Source organism: Colletes latitarsis, chromosome 9, assembly GCF_051014445.1.
Source record: "Colletes latitarsis isolate SP2378_abdomen chromosome 9, iyColLati1, whole genome shotgun sequence".
NCBI classification, from domain to species: Eukaryota; Metazoa; Arthropoda; class Insecta; order Hymenoptera; family Colletidae; genus Colletes; species Colletes latitarsis.
Window position 1 is genome coordinate 22036993 of NC_135142.1, and position 20682 is coordinate 22057674.

At 29.5% G+C, this 20682-nt stretch overlaps 2 protein-coding genes across 7 annotated transcripts; both read left to right on the forward strand.

Moving 5' to 3' along the window:
• The first annotated feature begins 2700 nt into the window (after positions 1–2700).
• Positions 2701–5538, forward strand: LOC143345318 (FAST kinase domain-containing protein 4). Of its 3 annotated transcripts, XM_076772310.1 has the most exons (10): positions 2701–2979; positions 3102–3240; positions 3351–3695; positions 3762–3911; positions 3990–4226; positions 4384–4531; positions 4604–4684; positions 4770–4925; positions 4992–5079; positions 5170–5538. In XM_076772310.1, the coding sequence occupies exons 2-10, from the start codon at positions 3112–3114 to the stop codon at positions 5372–5374; spliced, it is 1539 nt and encodes a 512-aa protein (XP_076628425.1). In that variant the 5' UTR covers positions 2701–2979; positions 3102–3111; the 3' UTR covers positions 5375–5538. The 3 variants fall into 3 exon arrangements, with proteins under 3 accessions (XP_076628425.1, XP_076628426.1, XP_076628427.1); XM_076772311.1 differs by lacking the exon at positions 2701–2979 and having other exon boundaries at positions 3101–3240; positions 3335–3695; XM_076772312.1 differs by lacking the exon at positions 2701–2979 and having other exon boundaries at positions 3133–3268.
• Positions 5539–6650: 1112 nt separating this feature from the next.
• Positions 6651–18899, forward strand: Ap-1sigma (AP-1 complex subunit sigma-2). Of its 4 annotated transcripts, XM_076772397.1 has the most exons (6): positions 6651–6829; positions 6935–7113; positions 7195–7303; positions 7509–7646; positions 14132–14226; positions 14371–18899. In XM_076772397.1, exons 1-5 carry the CDS (start codon positions 6827–6829, stop codon positions 14189–14191), a joined length of 489 nt encoding a protein of 162 aa, XP_076628512.1. In that variant the 5' UTR covers positions 6651–6826; the 3' UTR covers positions 14192–14226; positions 14371–18899. The 4 variants fall into 4 exon arrangements, with proteins under 4 accessions (XP_076628512.1, XP_076628516.1, XP_076628515.1 ...); XM_076772401.1 differs by lacking the exon at positions 14132–14226; XM_076772400.1 differs by lacking the exons at positions 14132–14226; positions 14371–18899 and adding an exon at positions 13138–13796.
• Positions 18900–20682: the final 1783 nt, after the last annotated feature.

Here is a 20682-nt window from a genome sequence, read left to right on the forward strand (position 1 = left end):
AGTATTATCACGCATGTGCACGATCAGTCGGCGACGAATGGGAGCGCGATCCTTCGACGCCGAAAATCGTCTCCCTACCTGGCTCGATCGATCAAATCCGCGCACGTTCGCAACGCGAATTGACGCACTCGACATTCCTTTCTCCGTTTCGTGATGTAAAACGTGCGGATCCACGGTCGTCCGAGCAACCGAATTTTCGTATTTCCCTCGCGACGAGAATTGCCTTCGTGGGACGCGGCTCTGCCACCCGCACGGCGAGACCTTTGTTAATCGACGAGTGCCGGTAACGGCGTTCGATCCCGAGAAGTACGATTATTATTTGCTCTTCCGTAATTGGTCTATACACAGGGCGTTGAAAAGAATGGTTCAGGGGCTTAGAGAGCGTATAGAAGTCACTAAACTGACGACGAGTAAAAAGGTACTTGGATGGACGCTGGTCGACAAAAAATTGGCCTCGTCGAGAGCCGAAGTTAGAGCACTTTTAGGGCTCGACGGTATGCTCTGCGATCCATTTCGATCGGATGGATGAGAATATATTATTGGTCGGCGAAATTTTCATAATTTTATGCAACATTTCTGCGTATAATGGTCTTCGTCGGAGCACTTACTAAAACAACATTAATTTCTGTAAATAAATCGAACTTAGTTCGAAATAATAAATACAGGGTGTTCGGCCACCCCTGGGAGAAATTTTAATGGGAGATTCTAGATGCCAAAATAAGACGAAAATCAAGAATACTAATTTGTTGATGGAGGCTTCGTTAAAAAGTTATTAATGTTTAAACTTTCGCTTGTACTGAATTTTTTTCTAGAAAGGGGGTAGGATTTCGGGGGTATGTCTATTCGCCAAAAATTATTATAATTGACCCCCGGAACCGGAAATAATTTTTCCAGAACAATTTGAAATTTTTTAATTTTTTCGAAAAATTTCACACCTCGAATTTTTTTCTCGGAAGTGGGTAGGATTTTGAGGGTATATCTAATGACCAAAAATGATTATAATTGACCCTTGTAACTTAATATAATTTTTTTAGTATGATTTGAAATTTTTGAATTTAATTTTTTAATAACTTTTTAATGAAGCCTCAGTTAAGAAATTGATATTCTTGATTTTCGTCTTATTTTGGCCTTTAGAATCTCTCTGTATATCGTCTTATTTAGTTTGTAAATACGAAGTTGTACATTTTAATAACGTGTACCAGCGATGAGCAGTATTCGAACATAATTTTATTTTAATTATTCAAGTTACTCGCTATCTTGTGAAATACGCAGTAAATTCTTTTGCTTCATTTTATCTGACCCCTCGGAAATGATAAATTGAAACAGATATTTTATACGAAGCGTAATATCTTACGAACGATTGCGAAATATAGGTACGTTGATCCACTGGTTTGAAGTGTTATAAATATTTATTCGAGTCTTCTTTATTATAGTAACACGAGCGAAGGTGTGACAGTTAAATAGAATATCGATTCATTCCTAATTCTTCGGGTCAACGAGCCTAATTGCAAAAAGACCGCACCCACGACAAACATTATTATCGATGCTCGCATTTGCGTTAAACGGTATACTTGCATATTGCAAAATGTGCAAAATGTGAAATTTTTTTTACAGAAATACACATTTTAAGATCCCCTGATCATATTTTAACTATTGAAAAAAAAGAAATTTTTTTTTATTATTCCTACGTATGAGCCAACATATGTATATTATTAATACGATTTTTCAAAATCAAAATACTTTAAGATGGAAAATTAACAAATTAAACTGAGAGTTCACTCTTTAAAGTAGTATAAGAAGTGTTCTTATTTGTATAATATGAACAAAACAGAAGAATTAATTGTTGCAGAAGTTAATTAATAATGATTTTCCTCGATATGTTTTGAGATAACCGTATCAATTTGTTATGACGAATTAAGTATTATATGTCATTTTAATACAAAGTATGGGTCGGATTTTAAATTTTAAAAGGATATAGCTGAATATTTTTACAGGTACAAAACATAGCGTTTAATTTTGGGACAGTTTCTGCTGGCCTCTGCTGACCGCTGCTGACCACTCCTGATACTTCTGACAACGTATAACGATTAATACTGGCAGAAGTCAGTAGTAATCGTTACCCGTTGTTAGAAATATGAGCGGTGGTCATCAGAGGCCAGCAGAAGCCAGGAAAGACCTGAAGGAAACTATTTTTTACGTAGGTCGGAAAGTAAAAATGCCTGGGTAGTCGAGATTCCAAATCGAATGCCGTTGACGTGAAGATCGGATTTCAAATGATCAAGAGCGAGAAGGCAAATGCGAGCCTTTCTCTCTCGACTCCCACGAGACGGTCCGAAATTACTTCGAGCAGCTTCGGAGATTTGAGAAAGAGGGCGTGTGTCAGTTTGTCTTTGTCGACTCTCCGAAACTCCACGAGCTCACGTACGCGTGATTTGGCATGTGTGAGAAAGTGGAATGAGGTGTCCCTGGTGCACCCGGGGCTCCGTCTGGCATCTCCGTGTACAATATAGATAGGTACTTGATACTGTAAGTTTCCCAGAATTTATATGGGTGGCGTTTATGGACTATTAAAAGTGCATTCTTATGTATTTCATATTTTAAAGAAAAAACATATCATTGTGCGTCATGTGCCAATGAAATAGAATGAAAAACTTTCCAAAACACAATGAATTGGCGATAATTCGATTACTCTTAAGTTTTTTTTTAAAACTATATTGAAGATTATAAGTTTATGAAATAAATTGCGTAACTTGTTGGTCAAAATACTGAGGAGAAAACAGAGATAGTGGGAATAGTATTATTAGATCGTTACTCTCGTTTTTAAACATGTGAACAAGTATCCCATCTTAGTTGAATTCTTATATCAATGACTAATCCCGTGATGCACGCGGAACCTAAGTTAACTATGGAATTGTCTCTGATATTTGAAACACGATAGATGAAATAACCTCTATATTTATTTAATTATTGTTTTCTACGGTAAGCAGACTTAGTGTTTCGTACTTATGTAATAAGAAAAATGTAATAAAGTTTATCTTAACAGTACAGTTTGTATCATCGTTATTACACTTGTTTACAATTATATAAATGTGATGTTACAGTTTAACAACAATGTTACAATTTAATGCAACTATTGGTACTATAAGTGCTAGATATACTCCTCGACTATGTTGCCGATTTATTGCATCATTTGCAACAAGCTCAGTAGTTACAAATGAAAATGTTAAGACGGCTGTTAAGGTAAAATGCACTTTTGATCATTTGCTTGGTTTGTATAATGAATTTCTTAGTAATCTCTTAACGATTGTAATGTTCTATTCTGTTAATAAATTAGTGTTGATTTGTTGAAGCTTAATCATCAAGCAACATCCAGGTTAGAAATGTCTAAAGAACAACGAATTAAGTTTAACGAACTTAAAACAATAGTGTATAATTCCTTAAAAACGAAGAGTATAATTGCATCTAAAATTCAGAATGCACAAAATGTGCATGATTTATTGAGTCTTATACAAAAACGACATTTATCTCAAGATGAAATTTTAACTGTTATGAAGCCCATTATGAAATGGGTAAATTCGGGTAATAAAAATATTATAGATATTCAGAATGACAAGAACTTTATTTCTATAAAAAAACAAATTGAAGAGGTAGATCTTGATTGGTATTCCAGTCTTTCCACATCTGTAATGATTCAGGTACAAAAACTGTAATAATTTCCTGTCTTCCTTATGAATTAAGAAAATATATTTTATTTGGTGTAGGAATTATACAAAATGGCACGAGATAAAAAGAGAAATCCAATGTTATTAAAATTATTAATTGATAATATTGTTGAGTATAATAACCACCTAAGTAAACGTCAATGTTCGAACCTAATGTTTATTATGTGTACTTTATGTTACTATGACCAGGTAAGTTTAAACTAATATTTATGCTTTGAGGCAAATTAAAAACTAAACAATAGAAGTGCAAAGTGAAATATATTACAGAGGTTATTGGAAAAAATTTGTTCTAACCTGATGTCGCTATCTAATGATATATTTACAATGCATTCAGTATTAAAATCTATGGCAATGATCAGGTATAAAAATACGAAATTTTTATATCATATGTCCAGTTTCTTTGTTAAATCATATGATACATTAGAAGGAAAACGTATTGTAAATATTCTACAATCATTTGCAATGTTAGGATATAAATCTGAAAATACAAGTGCGTTCATAAAGGTATGTAGAATGAGAAATACTTTTTAAAGAATTACAATTATGTGTGTTACTCTTATTTCTTATTAAGTTTATTCACTATGTAAAGTGAGTCACCATATGTAACTCGCTTTAAAGATAATAATAATTAAATGTACTGAATTATTCTTTTCATAATTAGAAAATTATGCCAAATTTGTCAGAAGATTCATTTGTGCCTAATGCTTGGTTAAACATTGTTTGGTCTTTACTTGTATTAGATAATGTATTAAATTCACAAGTTAAGTCTGTGTTACAAAATACATTTATTGATAAACTTAACTTCACGGGTACGTATTTATGATTATAACAAAATATTACTTATGCGCTGAATACAGATTTATGCCCTATTTGTATTATAGATGCAAATACAGCTCTGTCGAATCAAATAAAATTATTAAATATCAATGCTGCTGCAAAATACATACTACAGAACTATTCTGGTAAAGCATAATTATTAGACAAACCATTTAGCATTTAAAATAGTAAAAATAGTTTAAATATATTTGAGTGAAATATAATTTTCAGGGCCCTTTCTTGATTCTCCAAAAATATCATATGTTACAAATGCACATAACAAACAAAAAAAATTATATATGAAAGTGCTTGAAGAAACATTAACATCCATGTTGAAACCTTCTGAATTTACATTAAATTTAAATACAAATATGGGTTTCCTTTTGGGTATGCATAACATAATTTCATAGTATATATTTTTAAAAAACAATTTATAATTAAATAATGTTTTAGATGCTGAATGTACAAATTTCAATTATGAAACTGATAATCTTGATAAAAAACAGACTAACGAAGATAGGCTAAAGAAAACTAATAAGAAGTAAGTACAAAATGAAAATAAGAACTATTATTTAATATTTTATTTTGCAATAACTAAGAAGTTTATAATACGACTAATAATAAATTTCAGAATTGCTATAATGCTATATGATTATTATGCCTATTGCCAATGGAGTACAGATCTTCAAGGATCAATTCAATTACAGACCAAATTATTAAAACACAGAGGGTATCATATTTTACCTATTTCTTATCTAAATTTCGGTTTAGATGACACACTTAACAAGCGTGTAAAAACGTTACAACGGTGCTTTGATTTATCGAACGAAGTATGATTTAGTATCGTGTAATGTTTGATAAATAAAAATATGTACAATGTAATTATATTTGCAACTCATATTTATTTTAATTTATCAAAAATGTAGTGCAACACTTCTAACAATGTTCCGGATGCAACTGATGTAATTCTATGTGTTAATATATAATTATTTTATATATATATATGTATATTTATTTATTATTTATATATTTATGTTTCGAAAGCACATATGCATTTTTATAAATAGTACAATAATAAATTTCTTAAATGATTTCTAAACTTTTTCATCTTAAATGTCAACAAAGGTTTTAATTATTATTTTCGTTGGTAAAATTTAATTTATAATAATCTGTCTGCGACTGAAAATATGCAATGGATTAGAGTCGACTACCTGTAGTTTAGGACATCATGTATAAATGTGATGTATTTCGCGCGTGTAGATAGTTATGCACCTGTGGCTACGACTTTGTCCCATGTCGCGAAGCTGAATGAGGTTGCGATTGGAGGAGTGCCCCAAAGATGGGCCTAAAAGGCCGGTGCGACGGAGGATTCTGTGACGTCTCATTAGAGTTCTCGGTCCCCCGCCAAGGCGCCTGAGGATGGTCACCGTGGGGTTTTAGCCGGTAAGAATCCGGCACTAACCGCGGACCCCCCTTCGGGACTCCCCTGAGGGTATCTATGAGATGTAATGTATAAGATTTCATTTAATTTTTTCTTTTCGAGAGAAAAAGTTTAATTAATTTTTTTTACATAAAATTTAATTTTTCCTAAGATTTATATGAAACATTTAAAAGATTTTTTATAAAATAAGAGGTGTAGTCATTATTATCCATGGCCTGATTATAGTCAAAGTCAAACCGAACTTTGAAATGAGAACATCAAACTTAAATGTAAAGTTTCATTTAAATTCATTCAGCTATTTATACTCAATCATATTAATAAGGTACATATGTACGCTCATACATAAGAATAATAAAAAAAAATTTCTTTTTTTTCAATAATTAAAATATGATCATGGTGGTCTTAAAACGTGTATTTCCTTAAAAACAATTTCACCAAATTTTTTTTTCATTATGGAATTTCTTGTATGGGCCTACATAGCTCGCTCAAGAGCGAGAAGGCAAACGTAAGCCTTTCTCTCTCGACTCCCACGAGGCGATCCGAAATTACTTCGGCCAGCTACGGAAAATCGAGAAAGAGGGTATATGTCAGTTTGCCTTTGTCGACTCTCCGAAACTCTACGAGCTCACATACCCGTGATCTGGCATAGTGTGAGTAGTGCACTCGGTGCTCAATGTGGCACTGTAGTGTGCATCGTGTGCGCTATTCTTGGCCGCGTATCAAAAATGAATACGGTGTAAACTAAGTTATATTCTCCAAAGGTGGAGGTAATTTTGCGTATTGTGGGCAGGTGAAAGGTGTTGTGTTTATTTTTGTAGTTACTTCAACAAAAGAAATTTATTTAAAAATGGTAAATATTCTTCACGAGACGAGAGTTAAATAATGGTTACTGTATTGCTGGCATTTCAAACGATATAGGAATGTATGTTTATGAAAGTATCGAAATTTGTTTCAGATGCAATTTATGTTATTATTCAGTCGCCAAGGAAAGTTGCGCCTACAGAAGTGGTATGTGGCTCATCCAGATAAATTAAAGAAGAAAATTACGCGCGAATTGATTACTACAATATTGGCAAGAAAACCTAAAATGTCAAGTTTCTTAGAATGGAAGGATGTTAAAGTTGTCTACAAACGGTATGTTATAATTGTGCAATTACTTACGACATAATTCAACAAAGTGTTTTATTTTAATGAAAAGATAATTTTGTTTTATAGATACGCGAGTTTATATTTCTGTTGTGCAATTGAACAGAATGACAATGAATTACTCACTTTAGAAATCATACACCGTTACGTTGAATTGTTGGATAAATATTTTGGAAGTGTAAGTATAAGGTTATTTATCTATTATATGATAATACAATTAATTTTTTATTTGATTTAGTTTTTTTCATTTATCTTATGAATAAATATTTTTTATTAAAGATTTGGTAATACAAAAATATGCAAATTAAATGCCATGTCTTTGATTGTAATTTTATAACAAATTTACGTTGTTTATATTAATATTAATTTCTGTGTGTTATTAGGTGTGTGAATTAGATATAATCTTCAACTTTGAGAAAGCATACTTCATCTTAGATGAATTATTGGTTGGTGGTGAAATTCAGGAGACCAGCAAAAAGAATGTGTTAAAAGCCATTGCAGCTCAGGATTTACTACAGGAGGTTAGTTATGGGGATGTACCCATTGAGTTGTGACTTGTTCTTTTTAACGACACTATAATTTTTGTCTGTTATTTTCTAGTAATATGCTCGAATCGTTTTAACATATAAGATAATCATTTTATGGACTTTGAATTTTAAGAACGTGAACAGTATATTTTATCATTTTTATTGCATTTCGTTAATGCTCATTATCTTATTTGTACCTGTAAATTTGTTCAAACGATTCGCATAGTATATTTAACTTCCAATAATTCGTGTGTAATGTCCCTATCAAAATACTTAAATTTACATTGATCAATAGGTACATATAAAAAGTACCTAAAACTTCTTGGATGATTTGTATGTGTAGCATGTTTGTAGCCTGTTTATTCTGGGTAGAATAATGTTAATAATGCGGTGTTAAAGGTGTAACAAAATGTCCTTATATTGAATCACTTTCTTAAGTTTAATACATAATTAATATTGTACTATTACATATATAAGTTTATATACAACTATTTTTATATACAAGAAAGTTTAGAGGTACATATTAATGTTTATTTATAACTCTATGTGAAGATAAGGAACATTTTAAGATTATACACAGACCATGTTGAAGTTCTTGATTACATGCCTCCCAAATCTGATTTTGATTTTCAAATATATTATAAAAGGTATAATATTGAACAACTTTTTCCTCTGGCATAATTTCCAGTTGATTTTAGTTGAATTTAGTTGCTAATATTTCGGAAATTAGTGCCGACCAAAAATTTTGTCAGAGGAAAAAGTTGATCAGTATTTTACCATTTATAACTTCCTTGAAAATCATCAAAATCAGGAAGAGGGCGGGTAATAAAGAACTTCATTCAGATCATTTATAACAGTAATTTTACAACAGTGGTAGTTAAAAGAGTATTTGAAGAAAAAGTATTTGTTAACGGCTATGTATTACAACAATATAAAAAATTTATTTTCAATATAATTGTAGTCACCGCATTATTTTAATGCCTGGCGAAAATGGGTTGTAATGACACTTCGATGTCGATTAACAATGTAATATTTTCAATGCATGATGGAATGTAACACCTTTAAGTTAAAATTTTGTAATAACAATGTGTTATTTTTAAGGGCGCGCGAGAATCGATAATTTCGAGTCGGGTCGAATTGGATCTTGTTCTCGAAAGTATATCGCGATTAGGGATATTTGGGTAGTCCGAAACTCAGGTTCGAACCATTAAGAAAGCGACAGATTTGAGCCAAAGATTTAATGTAGGTACCACGCCAGCAAAGCTATACCAAAATCGATTCTTTTATTACCAAGTCTACTATCCCATTTTAGTATACGATAAACTAAATGTGAAAACGTTTGGAATACGATGTTTCCGATCTGTTCGATTCGATTCGGTTTAGTTCGGTTCGGTTCGGCAAAGATCGGGTGGATTTGATCGGACAACCGTTACAAATATTTGAACAGTTCAAAAAAGTTGATCCAGTCGGACGGATCGTCAAATTCGGGCCGCTTGGTAGTTTTAGATTATCGGACAACGTGATGTTTTTGATTATTGGATCCATATCGGAAGAAATCTGGTGGGATCGACTGATGTAAAGCTGCCTGGGTATGTTGAATAGTTTAATTATAATCGGACTGATTTGCACTCCAACTCTTGAATTTTACGGGCGTACAACCGAATTCTCCCGACTTTTTCGGGTCCGAGTTAGAGTTCGGCAAAATGTAATTGCCAATTTCTTTATGGCCCGAGCCCGAATTTCCATCTATCCGTGCATCTTTAGTTGCAATATAAGAATAATTGAATGTTCAAAATGTCTGGTACTCGAAATATGGTTCGTACCAAATTGAATTTCAAGTACACGACATTTCGGGAATCACAATTTTCTTATTTCGCGAGACACTTTCGGAATCTCGATTAACGCAATATTCTTCTGTTCTCGCACACCCTTAGATTTTTTCTTTAGGTTTGATAGTTTTTGTCCCTTTGTAAGTTTGATGTGCTATATGTATATCTGTATTTTTATATTCTGGAACTACTTTTGTTCGTTTATGCAGTCTTGTTTTAAAACGTTTAAAATTTTTATTAACATTTAGCGTGAGTTGTACATACATGATAATTATTGTTGTAACGCTTGATTTAAAAATCTGTATTATAAATCCCATTATAGATATATATGATACATATATACAATGATTAGTAAAACTCTTTATCATTACTAATCATAAATATGATTTATTTTTTTTTTAACATAATTAGATCGTGGAACCGTTATTAATATATAATTACATAAAATATTATGTAGTCAGGAAAGCATGAAAAGTGACTGCCCGTTCTTTCCAGTGATATTAAGTGTAACATTTATACAAACAAATGTAGATATAATATGTGTTTAAAAACATTGTAAACTGTTATTTTTTTCTAGTAGCTAATGCTATGTGCATAGAATGCTTATATGCTTATTCTGTTGTTAATGTAAGGGGTTACATGTATTATGAATATATAATGTATGCAACAGCATATCTGTAGTGGCAAAATTAAATCTATACAAATTGTTGCCATATTTTATTCACATTAAATATTACAATACAGTATCTTTGATATTGTGATCTACATAATGCACAAATTTAATGACAATATAAAATTACTTCCATTTAAAGTTCCTTTTATAATTTACATAATTTAGACAAAATAATTACATCACGTGTTTTAGTAATAATTGCTGGTTCTTTTCTTTAAAAAATTTTATGGTCAGAGTAGGTATTTTATACTTATATAAAAAATTTTACTTTTTTTAAATCTATTTAAATATGTAATAACTAATATCAATAAGAAAGATACAGTTTTACTTTAAACTAGAGCATACTCATATTTACTACATAATTATAAAATTATTTGTAAATAATTTTGATTTTAAATGAAGTAAGATGTCTTTAATATCATTTGTATATTAATGATATTCTATATAAATCTTGCATAAGTCCAATTATTTTATAAAATCATGAAAAACAATTTTGTGTGCTTTATATTTAATACAAGCAAAACAATTTAAGCATTTTCTAAATATATAAAATACAAGTTAAATAGTCAGTAATATAAGTAAACCCATTTTTCTCAGTTCCTTTTACAAGTAGTTTTATAAACATTTTTAAACTATGCACTTTAAGTGTATACATTATAATTAATGTATTATATAATTATGAAAATAAGAACATAGACACGTTTTTCCTATTACGAAATATTATTGTAATTATTGTTACTTTGAAGATCATATTTTATTACTTCAAATATCTTCTAAATGATTTATTATTATATTTATAACAAAATATTTATAAATTAATGGGAAGAATATATTTTTACAATAATTGTGAAAGTATAAACGTCAATAAATAATAAATTGGTATATAAAACACCATTGATAAGACACATTAGATCATTTTCTTTATTTTATTAGAAAGAGTAATGTAATTAAATGCTTGTTTTTTGCAATAGCATTATCATACTTTATAGAAAGTTATATGGGAAAGATATAATGCTATAGAAATGCTGTTGCTTATAAGTTGTTGAAATGTATGTATATATTTTCAATTGGCAATAAATATTAATCATTGTCAATTATACTGACAGCATAATTTTATGTAATGTTTTTGATCGTGATCCACAAAATATTTTGAATAATAATTATAAGATTTTATGATGCAGAATTATGCTTACATGTTTGTTATTTTTTACACATAATTTAATTGCATGGAAGTAATTTTTTCATGAACTTATAGTATTTATTTGTCTTATTTTTTTATAAGACACATTTTACTATATGAAGAGCATAACGAAACAGTGGTTTTCATGAAGTTAATTTATTAGTCATGCTTTGTTAGATCATGATTATGTTAAATTAGTATATGTATTTAATCTTATGAGAGTTTTATTCAGGCGATGTTCGGTATTTGTAGGAACATCTTGTAATATTTTGTGATTACTTATTTGTGAAATATATAGAGAGTACATTTAGATTATATCTGTGTTAAATTATTATTATACTGTATAACATATTTTTAATTAGGCAATATAATTACGCTTTTCACACAACACAAATGTTACAGAAAAATATTTGTAAGATATTTATAGGAAAATATTTTATGTTAATAACAGGAAGTTTATGTATAATTTCAAGCCAATTAGGAAATTTTTCATATATTACTATTTGCAGCAAAATATTTAAAATTTCTTATAGTGACTGTTATTTTAATTATATCATAAGATATAAGTACACACAAACAATTTTAAGAAACTATTGCAAATTCAGCAAAATGTTTAACATTTATTTATATACTTCATATACTAATGTCAGTTAGGGACAGTTATTCTTACATTAATGTATCAAAAATACAAGATAAATATATCAACAAGTATTATTACATATACATTTTGTATGTATATAAAAAATAGTTTAACAAGTATTATCATTAACATTAGATTATGTATTTACTTGGTCAACATATTTTTTGCCATTGCTTTTATTTATTTAATTTTGTTTTAGTATCAGTTCAACAGGATAAAAAGGTATCTTGTATAATAAATTTTTTATGAAATGTTTTATTCATAAAGTTTAACTCTCTTCGGGTGTACTTCCGAAAAGGATATACCTCCGAGTTTTTTTATACTCTGGATTCTTACGTATTTTGACATGCTGATTACGAGTATGATAGTGAGCATTGGCACAAATTCTATTTTCATAGCAGAAACCATGAAAAAACCATAAAAATCATAGTTTTTTTATTTACTTCCGTAAGTAATGGGAATTTTGAAAAATACTTCAGATAAAAGTTGTAGACCTCATCAAAATACACATTTTATGTCCTATTGATTTTTGTCATAAAGATAATAGTTTCTGAGAAAAAAGATAAGTGATTATTCACTTATATGGAGCTACCCGCGATTGCAATGTCCTTTACATATGTTATTTTCTATAATGAACAGTCGTTTAATTTAATGTTTAAGTTTAGGTTTGGGTTATTCCTTTTGGGGATGAAAGCTACGCGTGGAAACTTTCTAGTATTAACTAATGAAATTGACAATAAAACTTGATTTGTGTTGGATGAGTTACATAAAGTTTTGGACATTTAATATCGTTTTTCTCAAAAACTATTATCTTTATAACAAAAATCAATAGGACATAAAATGTGTATTTTGATGGGGTCTACAACTTTTATCTGAAGTATTTTTCAAAATTCCCATTATTTACGGAAATAAATAAAAAAAACTATGATTCTTATGGTTTTTCACTATCATACTCGTAATCAGCACGTCAATATACGTAAGAATCCCGAGGATAAAAAAAATCGGAAGTATATCCTTCTCGGAAGATTATACCTCTCTTCTATAATGTATCTAATACTGTGAAATTGAATAGTCAGATTTAGCTCAACATTAATGTTCCATAACTAAGGACACATCCAGAAAAACACTAAAGATTAGTCAGAATATTTGTTTGTTTGTGGAAGGATGAAGCTGTGGAAGGTGCTCTGCGGGAGATAGGGCTTTTGTAGGTGCTGCGTTCTTGCATGCCCTTCATGGCCAATCTGACAACCCACATGAATCAAGACCTGGAGCAGGCTCACCCGCTGCATGATGCCATCATACGTCTCTACTTTTTCTATAGTTACTGAGCATCAATTTTTTACTTACCATTGACAACCCTTACAAATCTAGTATACAAACTTTAGTATATTTTTCTATAGGCAACTGCTATAACTCATATATGAAGAGAGTAATATATATTAGCTAATAGAAAATCCTCTTAGTAATATTATTGCTTCTTATTTTATTACTGAGTAGGTAATAGCTACAACATAGATTAGTCCCGTACTATGGCAATAAAATTATGTGTATTTAGAAAGCCATTATTTATCTGTGAATACAACACAAAAGTATTTACATAGAGTTCACACAATTTTTAATTGCATAAGAAATTCTTTCTTTACATTTTGTATAGTTTCCCTTCATATTTGTAAACTTGATCATATTTATTTTAGTATAAATTAGAGATGAACATTCTAAGGTATCACTTTTGTATGTGTGTATGTGTATATACATAAGCAGTGTCAATTTTTAATGTTATAATTCTAACAAGGTAATAATACCAATAATAAATGTATGAAAAGGAATTTTTAAGTAATTGTACACAGAATTATATATCACCTTTTCCATGTAATTAACCCAATTTATGTATTTATTTATATTGTATCTACCCTTTCAGGTTTTAATAAGACACTTTATCAATTGTTTCTACCTGCAATAAAATTATTATTAGAACTCTTATTTATTGATTGTTTGCTAGGAAGGTCTTTTCATTAAAGTTGGTCTATTTTATGGTATGCACACCCATTTAACAATAAGTGCAGGGACATTCTGTACATAGCATGCAACACAGACATTTCTATGATTGATGCTTAAGCATTTCAAACGAGGCAATAAATGAATATGTGCTTTGTGCAGCTTTGTGTATCCATACAAGTAATACTCAGTTATATGAAAAGGGTTCAGTTCGCCATTTGAAGCTGCATCAAGGAGGTTACTTAATTACAAAGTAGGTATGTGTATACTTATATATTTTCATTATTGTATATTTGCATTATATGATAAACTGCAGCATCAAAGAAATTGATCCCTCTTCATATACATATACGTACGTTTTACATATGTTTTAATTTAACAATACTATTCGTGTGTTTCAGGAGGAAACTCCACAGGGATTCTTTGAGGACCATGGTCTGGGATAATATTTTCTAGACAATATATCTGACTTAACGTAAGTGGTTTATTTTTGCGTCACAACTACAACATTCCAGAATTGTATTTACTATAAACTATGTTGATTATATTTAAGAGTATAGTACTGCACAGATTTTAATAGATCAGAATCAATTTTTCAAATTAAATTTATGCCTGTAACGAGCAAAAATAGAATTTTATTATACTGTTTTCTCTCAATAAAGAAGTTAACATAGATAGCACACAAATGAAAATTGTTGTTTCATACATATATAAGCATAAATAAGTTACTTCTTTACTTTATTGAAATACCAGCAGTACTATGCTAGATATATGCTACATGTTTTTTGCACATCTTATTTAACCCTCTATATTTCAAAATGCCAGTAATTGTATTATTATTATTCACATTTCATTCTCATGTAGTTTACTCCTTAAAATATAAAAATCTGGTCAGTGCTCATCTAATGTTTTTCTTTTGTAATACTGCATATATAAAAGCACTGAAGTAATAAATGACAAAAAAATAAAGTACCAACAGTAACTACACATTGTTATCCAGTATTTAAAACATTAAAGATTTATTTGCTTGAAAGAAATGTAAGTTAATTGCTTATACTTGAAATATTATCTCTGTTACTTATGTATTTTAAGGATTAAACTATTTACCAAAAATTAAGTATTGTATATACAGTATTTTATATAATCAACATTTTATGATATTGCAATAAAGACTATGATATTATAACGCAATATAATTTTTAAGGGAAATAATTGTTAATAATACAATAGTATTCTGTAATACATATGGATAAAACACAATTGCATCTACATAATTAAATTATGACCTTGACTATTGTTTCTACTGATGTTATTTTTCATTAAAAAAAAAAAAACGTTTCTTGTAATGTATATTACATCAGAAATGACAGTATTTTATTATGCAGTAGAAAAGTCAATGAAGGTAACTGCATGGAACAAGGAATTCTATATAATTAATGGCTATCTCCAATTAAATAAATTACATAAGTTTCTATTAAATCCTTTAAAGCACAATAACAATTAAAAATTTTACCTAGTATACTAGGTCGTATGTATTTCATCTAAAATGGTTAAGGACTTAAAAATTAGCCATACTTTTAATACAATTTTTGCAGTACTTTCTTGGAGCATAATCCTTCTTTTAGATGGTAATTATAATTAAAAGTATTAAAGTTTATACATAGAGGGTTAAATAATGAATACTTAACAATATTATTACTATATACATATATTCTTTGTAAGGTGCTTATTGGATTTTCACGTACATTTAATTACATTGTTGAACCAAACTACATATAAGTATTACAAAATTTATCATGCTTTAGTAATCTTGAATCCGTAGTTATATTTTTACGTTTTATATATAAATAATTGTTAGTGATTTCGATTTGAACATTTTTAGATGTATTGCTCAAAAGCAATGCTATCATTCAAATTCAAGCAAATTAATACTAAAAAGAGCATAAAGCATAACATTTCTTAGATAACAATGTATCGAAGTAATAAAATTGCATTAAAAAAATTTTATGAACAGAAACAATTAAGATATTAGTAAGCTGATTAGAATTTGCGAAATTCATTTTATATTTATTGCAGTTTGGAACGATATTGACGATTATAAAAATACTTCGTTCTAATAAGAAAAATAAATGGAAAATACCCATTGTTAAGAAATGAAGTTTCTTGTTAACAGATACATCATAAGTGGCTTGATTTAATTATGTTCTGAATAAGTAATATAATACAGACAGAAAAATCGGGGTCTTCGAGAAACTGTCATAATGTTATAGATAGCAAACAATTTTAGGAATTATCTTAAAGTCATATTAACAATATTAATTTTTGCAAAATAATTGATTATACTATATCTTACATTCATTTATTTCTGTACATTGTATCCATATGAACATTAATATTATCACTCTGCAATTATGTTACACTATTTTAATGGGAGGAAGACAAAAACTTGCTGGAATTATTATAATTAAATGCTGCAATTCTTAATGAGATAACACATTTTTATTAAAATGCATTTATATTAATTTTCCAGTAGTCGATTATTCATAAAGGGGAAACAAAATTTGTCTTGTAATAATTAATAGTGACAGACTTGATTTTATTGTTTTCATCTCAGTTACACACTGTGTCCAGATTTTGTGAACATTCAGTTATTTTTTAGTTAGAAAGTTGTTTGATTTGGAAGAGAAAATCTTTGTTGACTATTGTTTGGTTCAGTTAGTTAATTCATCAAGTACATTTTTAAAGAAATTATGAAAAAACATTGTTTTACATAAATTTACTAGTAAAGACTTTTAGTGATAAAAGTAAAAATCCGTTTATTTCAACACAGAATAAAATCATAAAATGTTGTAACAGTTTTTCATTAATAGTGCCTACAGAGAAAATAGAGGTATAATTTTAAAAAATGAAGATAAATGGGGAAAAAGTCACTGTTCTACTGTTGTGTTTTTTTTTCTCCAAATCAAACATTTTTTGTATAAATATTATGTTGTATATTTAATAGTATGTAAAGTAATGGAATACATAGTGTGGAAATAAACTGCAGGAATAAACCTTTCAGGGGTTTATGAAATTCATTGAAAGAAACAGGCTGTGCACATGCTGTAGAATGACTCACATGTAAAAAGTTTAATATGTTAACAACTAATAGAGAATCTTGGGATAGATATGTTTTTTTTTATGAATTATTACAGTTTACTTCTTTTACATGATCTACAATATGTTTTGTCACAAAAAAGATAATGTCTGAACAATTAAAAAGCTGAATATTCCTATAAATATTAATTATCTGACGTGTTAATTAAGACATTTTTGTTTCTTTCAATAAATTTGATCAATCTTTAAAGTTTACATTATATATACATTTATACCAGACATGTTGTACATTTGATCTTCATTTTTTAGAAACAGTTGATTGTAAAGGATAGAAAATAATGAATGATTGATCTCATAGAAAAGAGTGGTGCAAGTTAACTTTACCTCAGTTTAAGAATTTAATGTTTGAAGGAAATAACTTAGTTTTCAAACTTTTGGCTTTGTTACACTTATTCTCAGACTCAATTGTTAGAAGTTTTCCCTAAACAGTTGCATAAATGTTTCATTTGACTGTGTGTCTGTATATTGAAAATTTCTACCGATGGTATCGGTTTCGCTAAAATATTGCCACGAAATATTTCGATGCATCTCGTTACGGAAATGCCCGTGTTCCTGTTGATTATCATTATCATAGCGAAGTATTTTTGCGAATTTTGATCGCGCTGATCATTCCTATGCATCGTAACAAAAAAAAAATAAAATCGATATTAAAAGAAATTTACATAAGGACAATAAGTTTAAACAGTGTTCGTTGAATGTTTGTTCATAGTATTGATACAACTAACACGAGAGCATGCGTTATACATATCTGAAGAATGTATATTCACTGTCTACTTATTTTATAGGTTACTTTAAACGTAAATATGTAAGTCGTTACTAATAGTTTGTTTTGATTTCGTAGTACGGCAAAGAAATGATTATTCTGTAATTCCTTAGTGCTTTCAAGAGAGGTTCTTAAACGAAGAGTTTGTTACAATTACGAGTTCGTATTAAGGATCGATAATTGAGCATTTACAAGTATGTATTTCTTTGAAGTACAATAGATTTCAAAAGTATGTACGTTTTTGGAGCTTGAAAAAATTTGCAGTATTCCGTGATATTTCTAGGCAGTATGCAAATTTCTTATACATTGAATTTAATATTTTCAGTTCGTACTCGAATGTATTTGATATTCAAATGTTTCCTAGTAAAAGCATTTATCAATTCAAACTGATATAAAGCATATATTAAGAGAAAATAGAATTTAAGTTCTGATTTATAATCGTCGTTTAAGTAAATTCAACGATCATACGTATATGTATGTAATGCATATTGCCTGGATATTTTATTTCATTTTCATTGTATATGTAATGCATAAATGTTGGCATATGATTTCACGAGCAGAATAAATTATTTTAGGTAAAATGAAAAATGGCTATGTTTAGATAAAGTACCTCGTGTATTTACGTTTAAATATTTATTAGTGGTGCATATAAAACATAAATATTCCATTATTTTCTGTACTTTAAGTAACTTTAGTATACGATTTGTTTTAGTTATTAAATGGGTATGATACACTAGCGTTCGCCAGATTCTTGTTAGTTTAACATTTATACGTGATAACGCTGAAATTACTCTCCGACAATGTTATGCTGTTCTTTCATGCAATCAAAATTAGCGATTAAGTGCGCGAGTTTGTTAAGAACCTGTGTGTATACAAGGTTATTAAACAGAATTAAGAACAATGCCAATGTTAAGCATATGAACGTGTATTATGATAAGTATATGAATGTTGTATTGAAAAGACGATGCTTCGTGCTCCGTCCATAATAAACCGTGTAATGCAAAATAACAATCTTGTGAATATATTTGCTTTTCTGTTCGATTTTATTGGTTTCCTCGCGTGAAGCGTAAAGTTTTAATGTGTTATTACGTGCCCGATATAAGTACAATGTAATTCATTTTTAACTTCTTCACGACGGTTTAATTTTCTGTTTAACTGCATCAGAAAATTTATTTTTCCTTCAATTTATACTCTACAAGTTTCGGATTTTATTTTACATTCACGCTATCATAGTTCATTTTCAGCGAAAAACAATCGTTTTCATAAAATGCTTAAACGTGTTTTCTCCCATGAAGTTCTCAATTGGGAAGACATTTTCCGTTTTCTAGTAATAGTTTCCTTTAAAATGTACGCCCGACGGCACACTACAGGCATGATTAATCGATACAGGTCTTCTACATGTTTAATTTTATAAACTAAGTTGCTGCCGTCTGGACGTGCATTAAACTGTTGAATGAAGAGAACGAACACATCGTGAACGTACGAATGCGTTTCCTCGTCCTCTTCCGGCATTGAAAAATCCTATACACCGCGCTGTCGAGATTTCCATCATAGAATTCCACGGTGCGCATTGTGGAACTACGTATTTCAAGGATTCATACAACGGCAAGTCGATGGATAACAATAGTGTCGCGGGTAACAATGTTGCATTATTTAGAAACGCGAAACGTTGATTTAAATCGACAAAGTTAGTGAAAGCGTAGTGTTGTCGCATCGTCCGTTTTTATCGGGTAAATAATTTCAAAATGCACGCAAACATCGTATTTCCCAGCTGCGATACGAGCGTCACTATGCTAAACGTATAAGTGCGATGATAATATTTTTAAAGACTATTAATATTTTTTAAAAACCTGTATACAATAATAGTTACGAATAATATCTACATCTTTTAATTAGAGTCCATTTGAAATTTTTTAGGTTTGACGCTGCGGTACGATTGGAGGCCCTCTTAATAATTTTCTACAAACTTTAAATATTTGAAGTTTCATTCTTTAACGGCTTTTTAAAATTGAGTTAATTTGATATATTTTAATTTAATTTAATTTCATTTAATGGGAGATTCTAGAGGCCAAAATAAGACGAAAATCAAGGATACTAATTTGTTGATGGAGGCTTCGTTAAAAAGTTATTAACAATTAAATTCAAAAATTTCAGATCGTTTTGGAAAAATTATTTTCGGCTGCAGGGGTCAATTACAATCGTTTTTGGTCAATAGACATACCCTCGAATTCCTAATCATTTTCGAGAAAAAAATTCAGGAAGGTGCCTAAATTTTTCGACGAAAAAAAAAAATTTCAAATCGTTTTGGAAAAATTATTTTCGGTTGCGGGGGTCAATTACAATCATTTTTTGTGAATAGACATACCCCCGAAATCTTGCGCATTTTCAAGAAAAAAATTCAGTACGGTCGGAACTTTAAACGTTAATAACTGTTTAACGAAGCCTTCATCAACAAATTGGTATTCTTGATTTTCGTCTTATTTTGGCCTCTAGAATCCCCCATTAAAATATAATAGAATGATAATAACTTTATAATATATGTTCATACAATATTAAGAAAATCTTGTTTGATGGTAAAGCTAATATAGATCTCTTTTAGAATTTTACAGACAATTGCTGAATACACAATTTTATACAATCATTATACAATTGCCGAAAAAATCATCTGTAAAACAGTTTCTACATTTGTTTATCACTATTTTCACAGTTGAACAATACTACTCGCACTGGCAAGTAGACAGAAGAATGCCTTCGAGCGTAGTGCAACACGTTGCTTTCAGAACATATAGTCCCG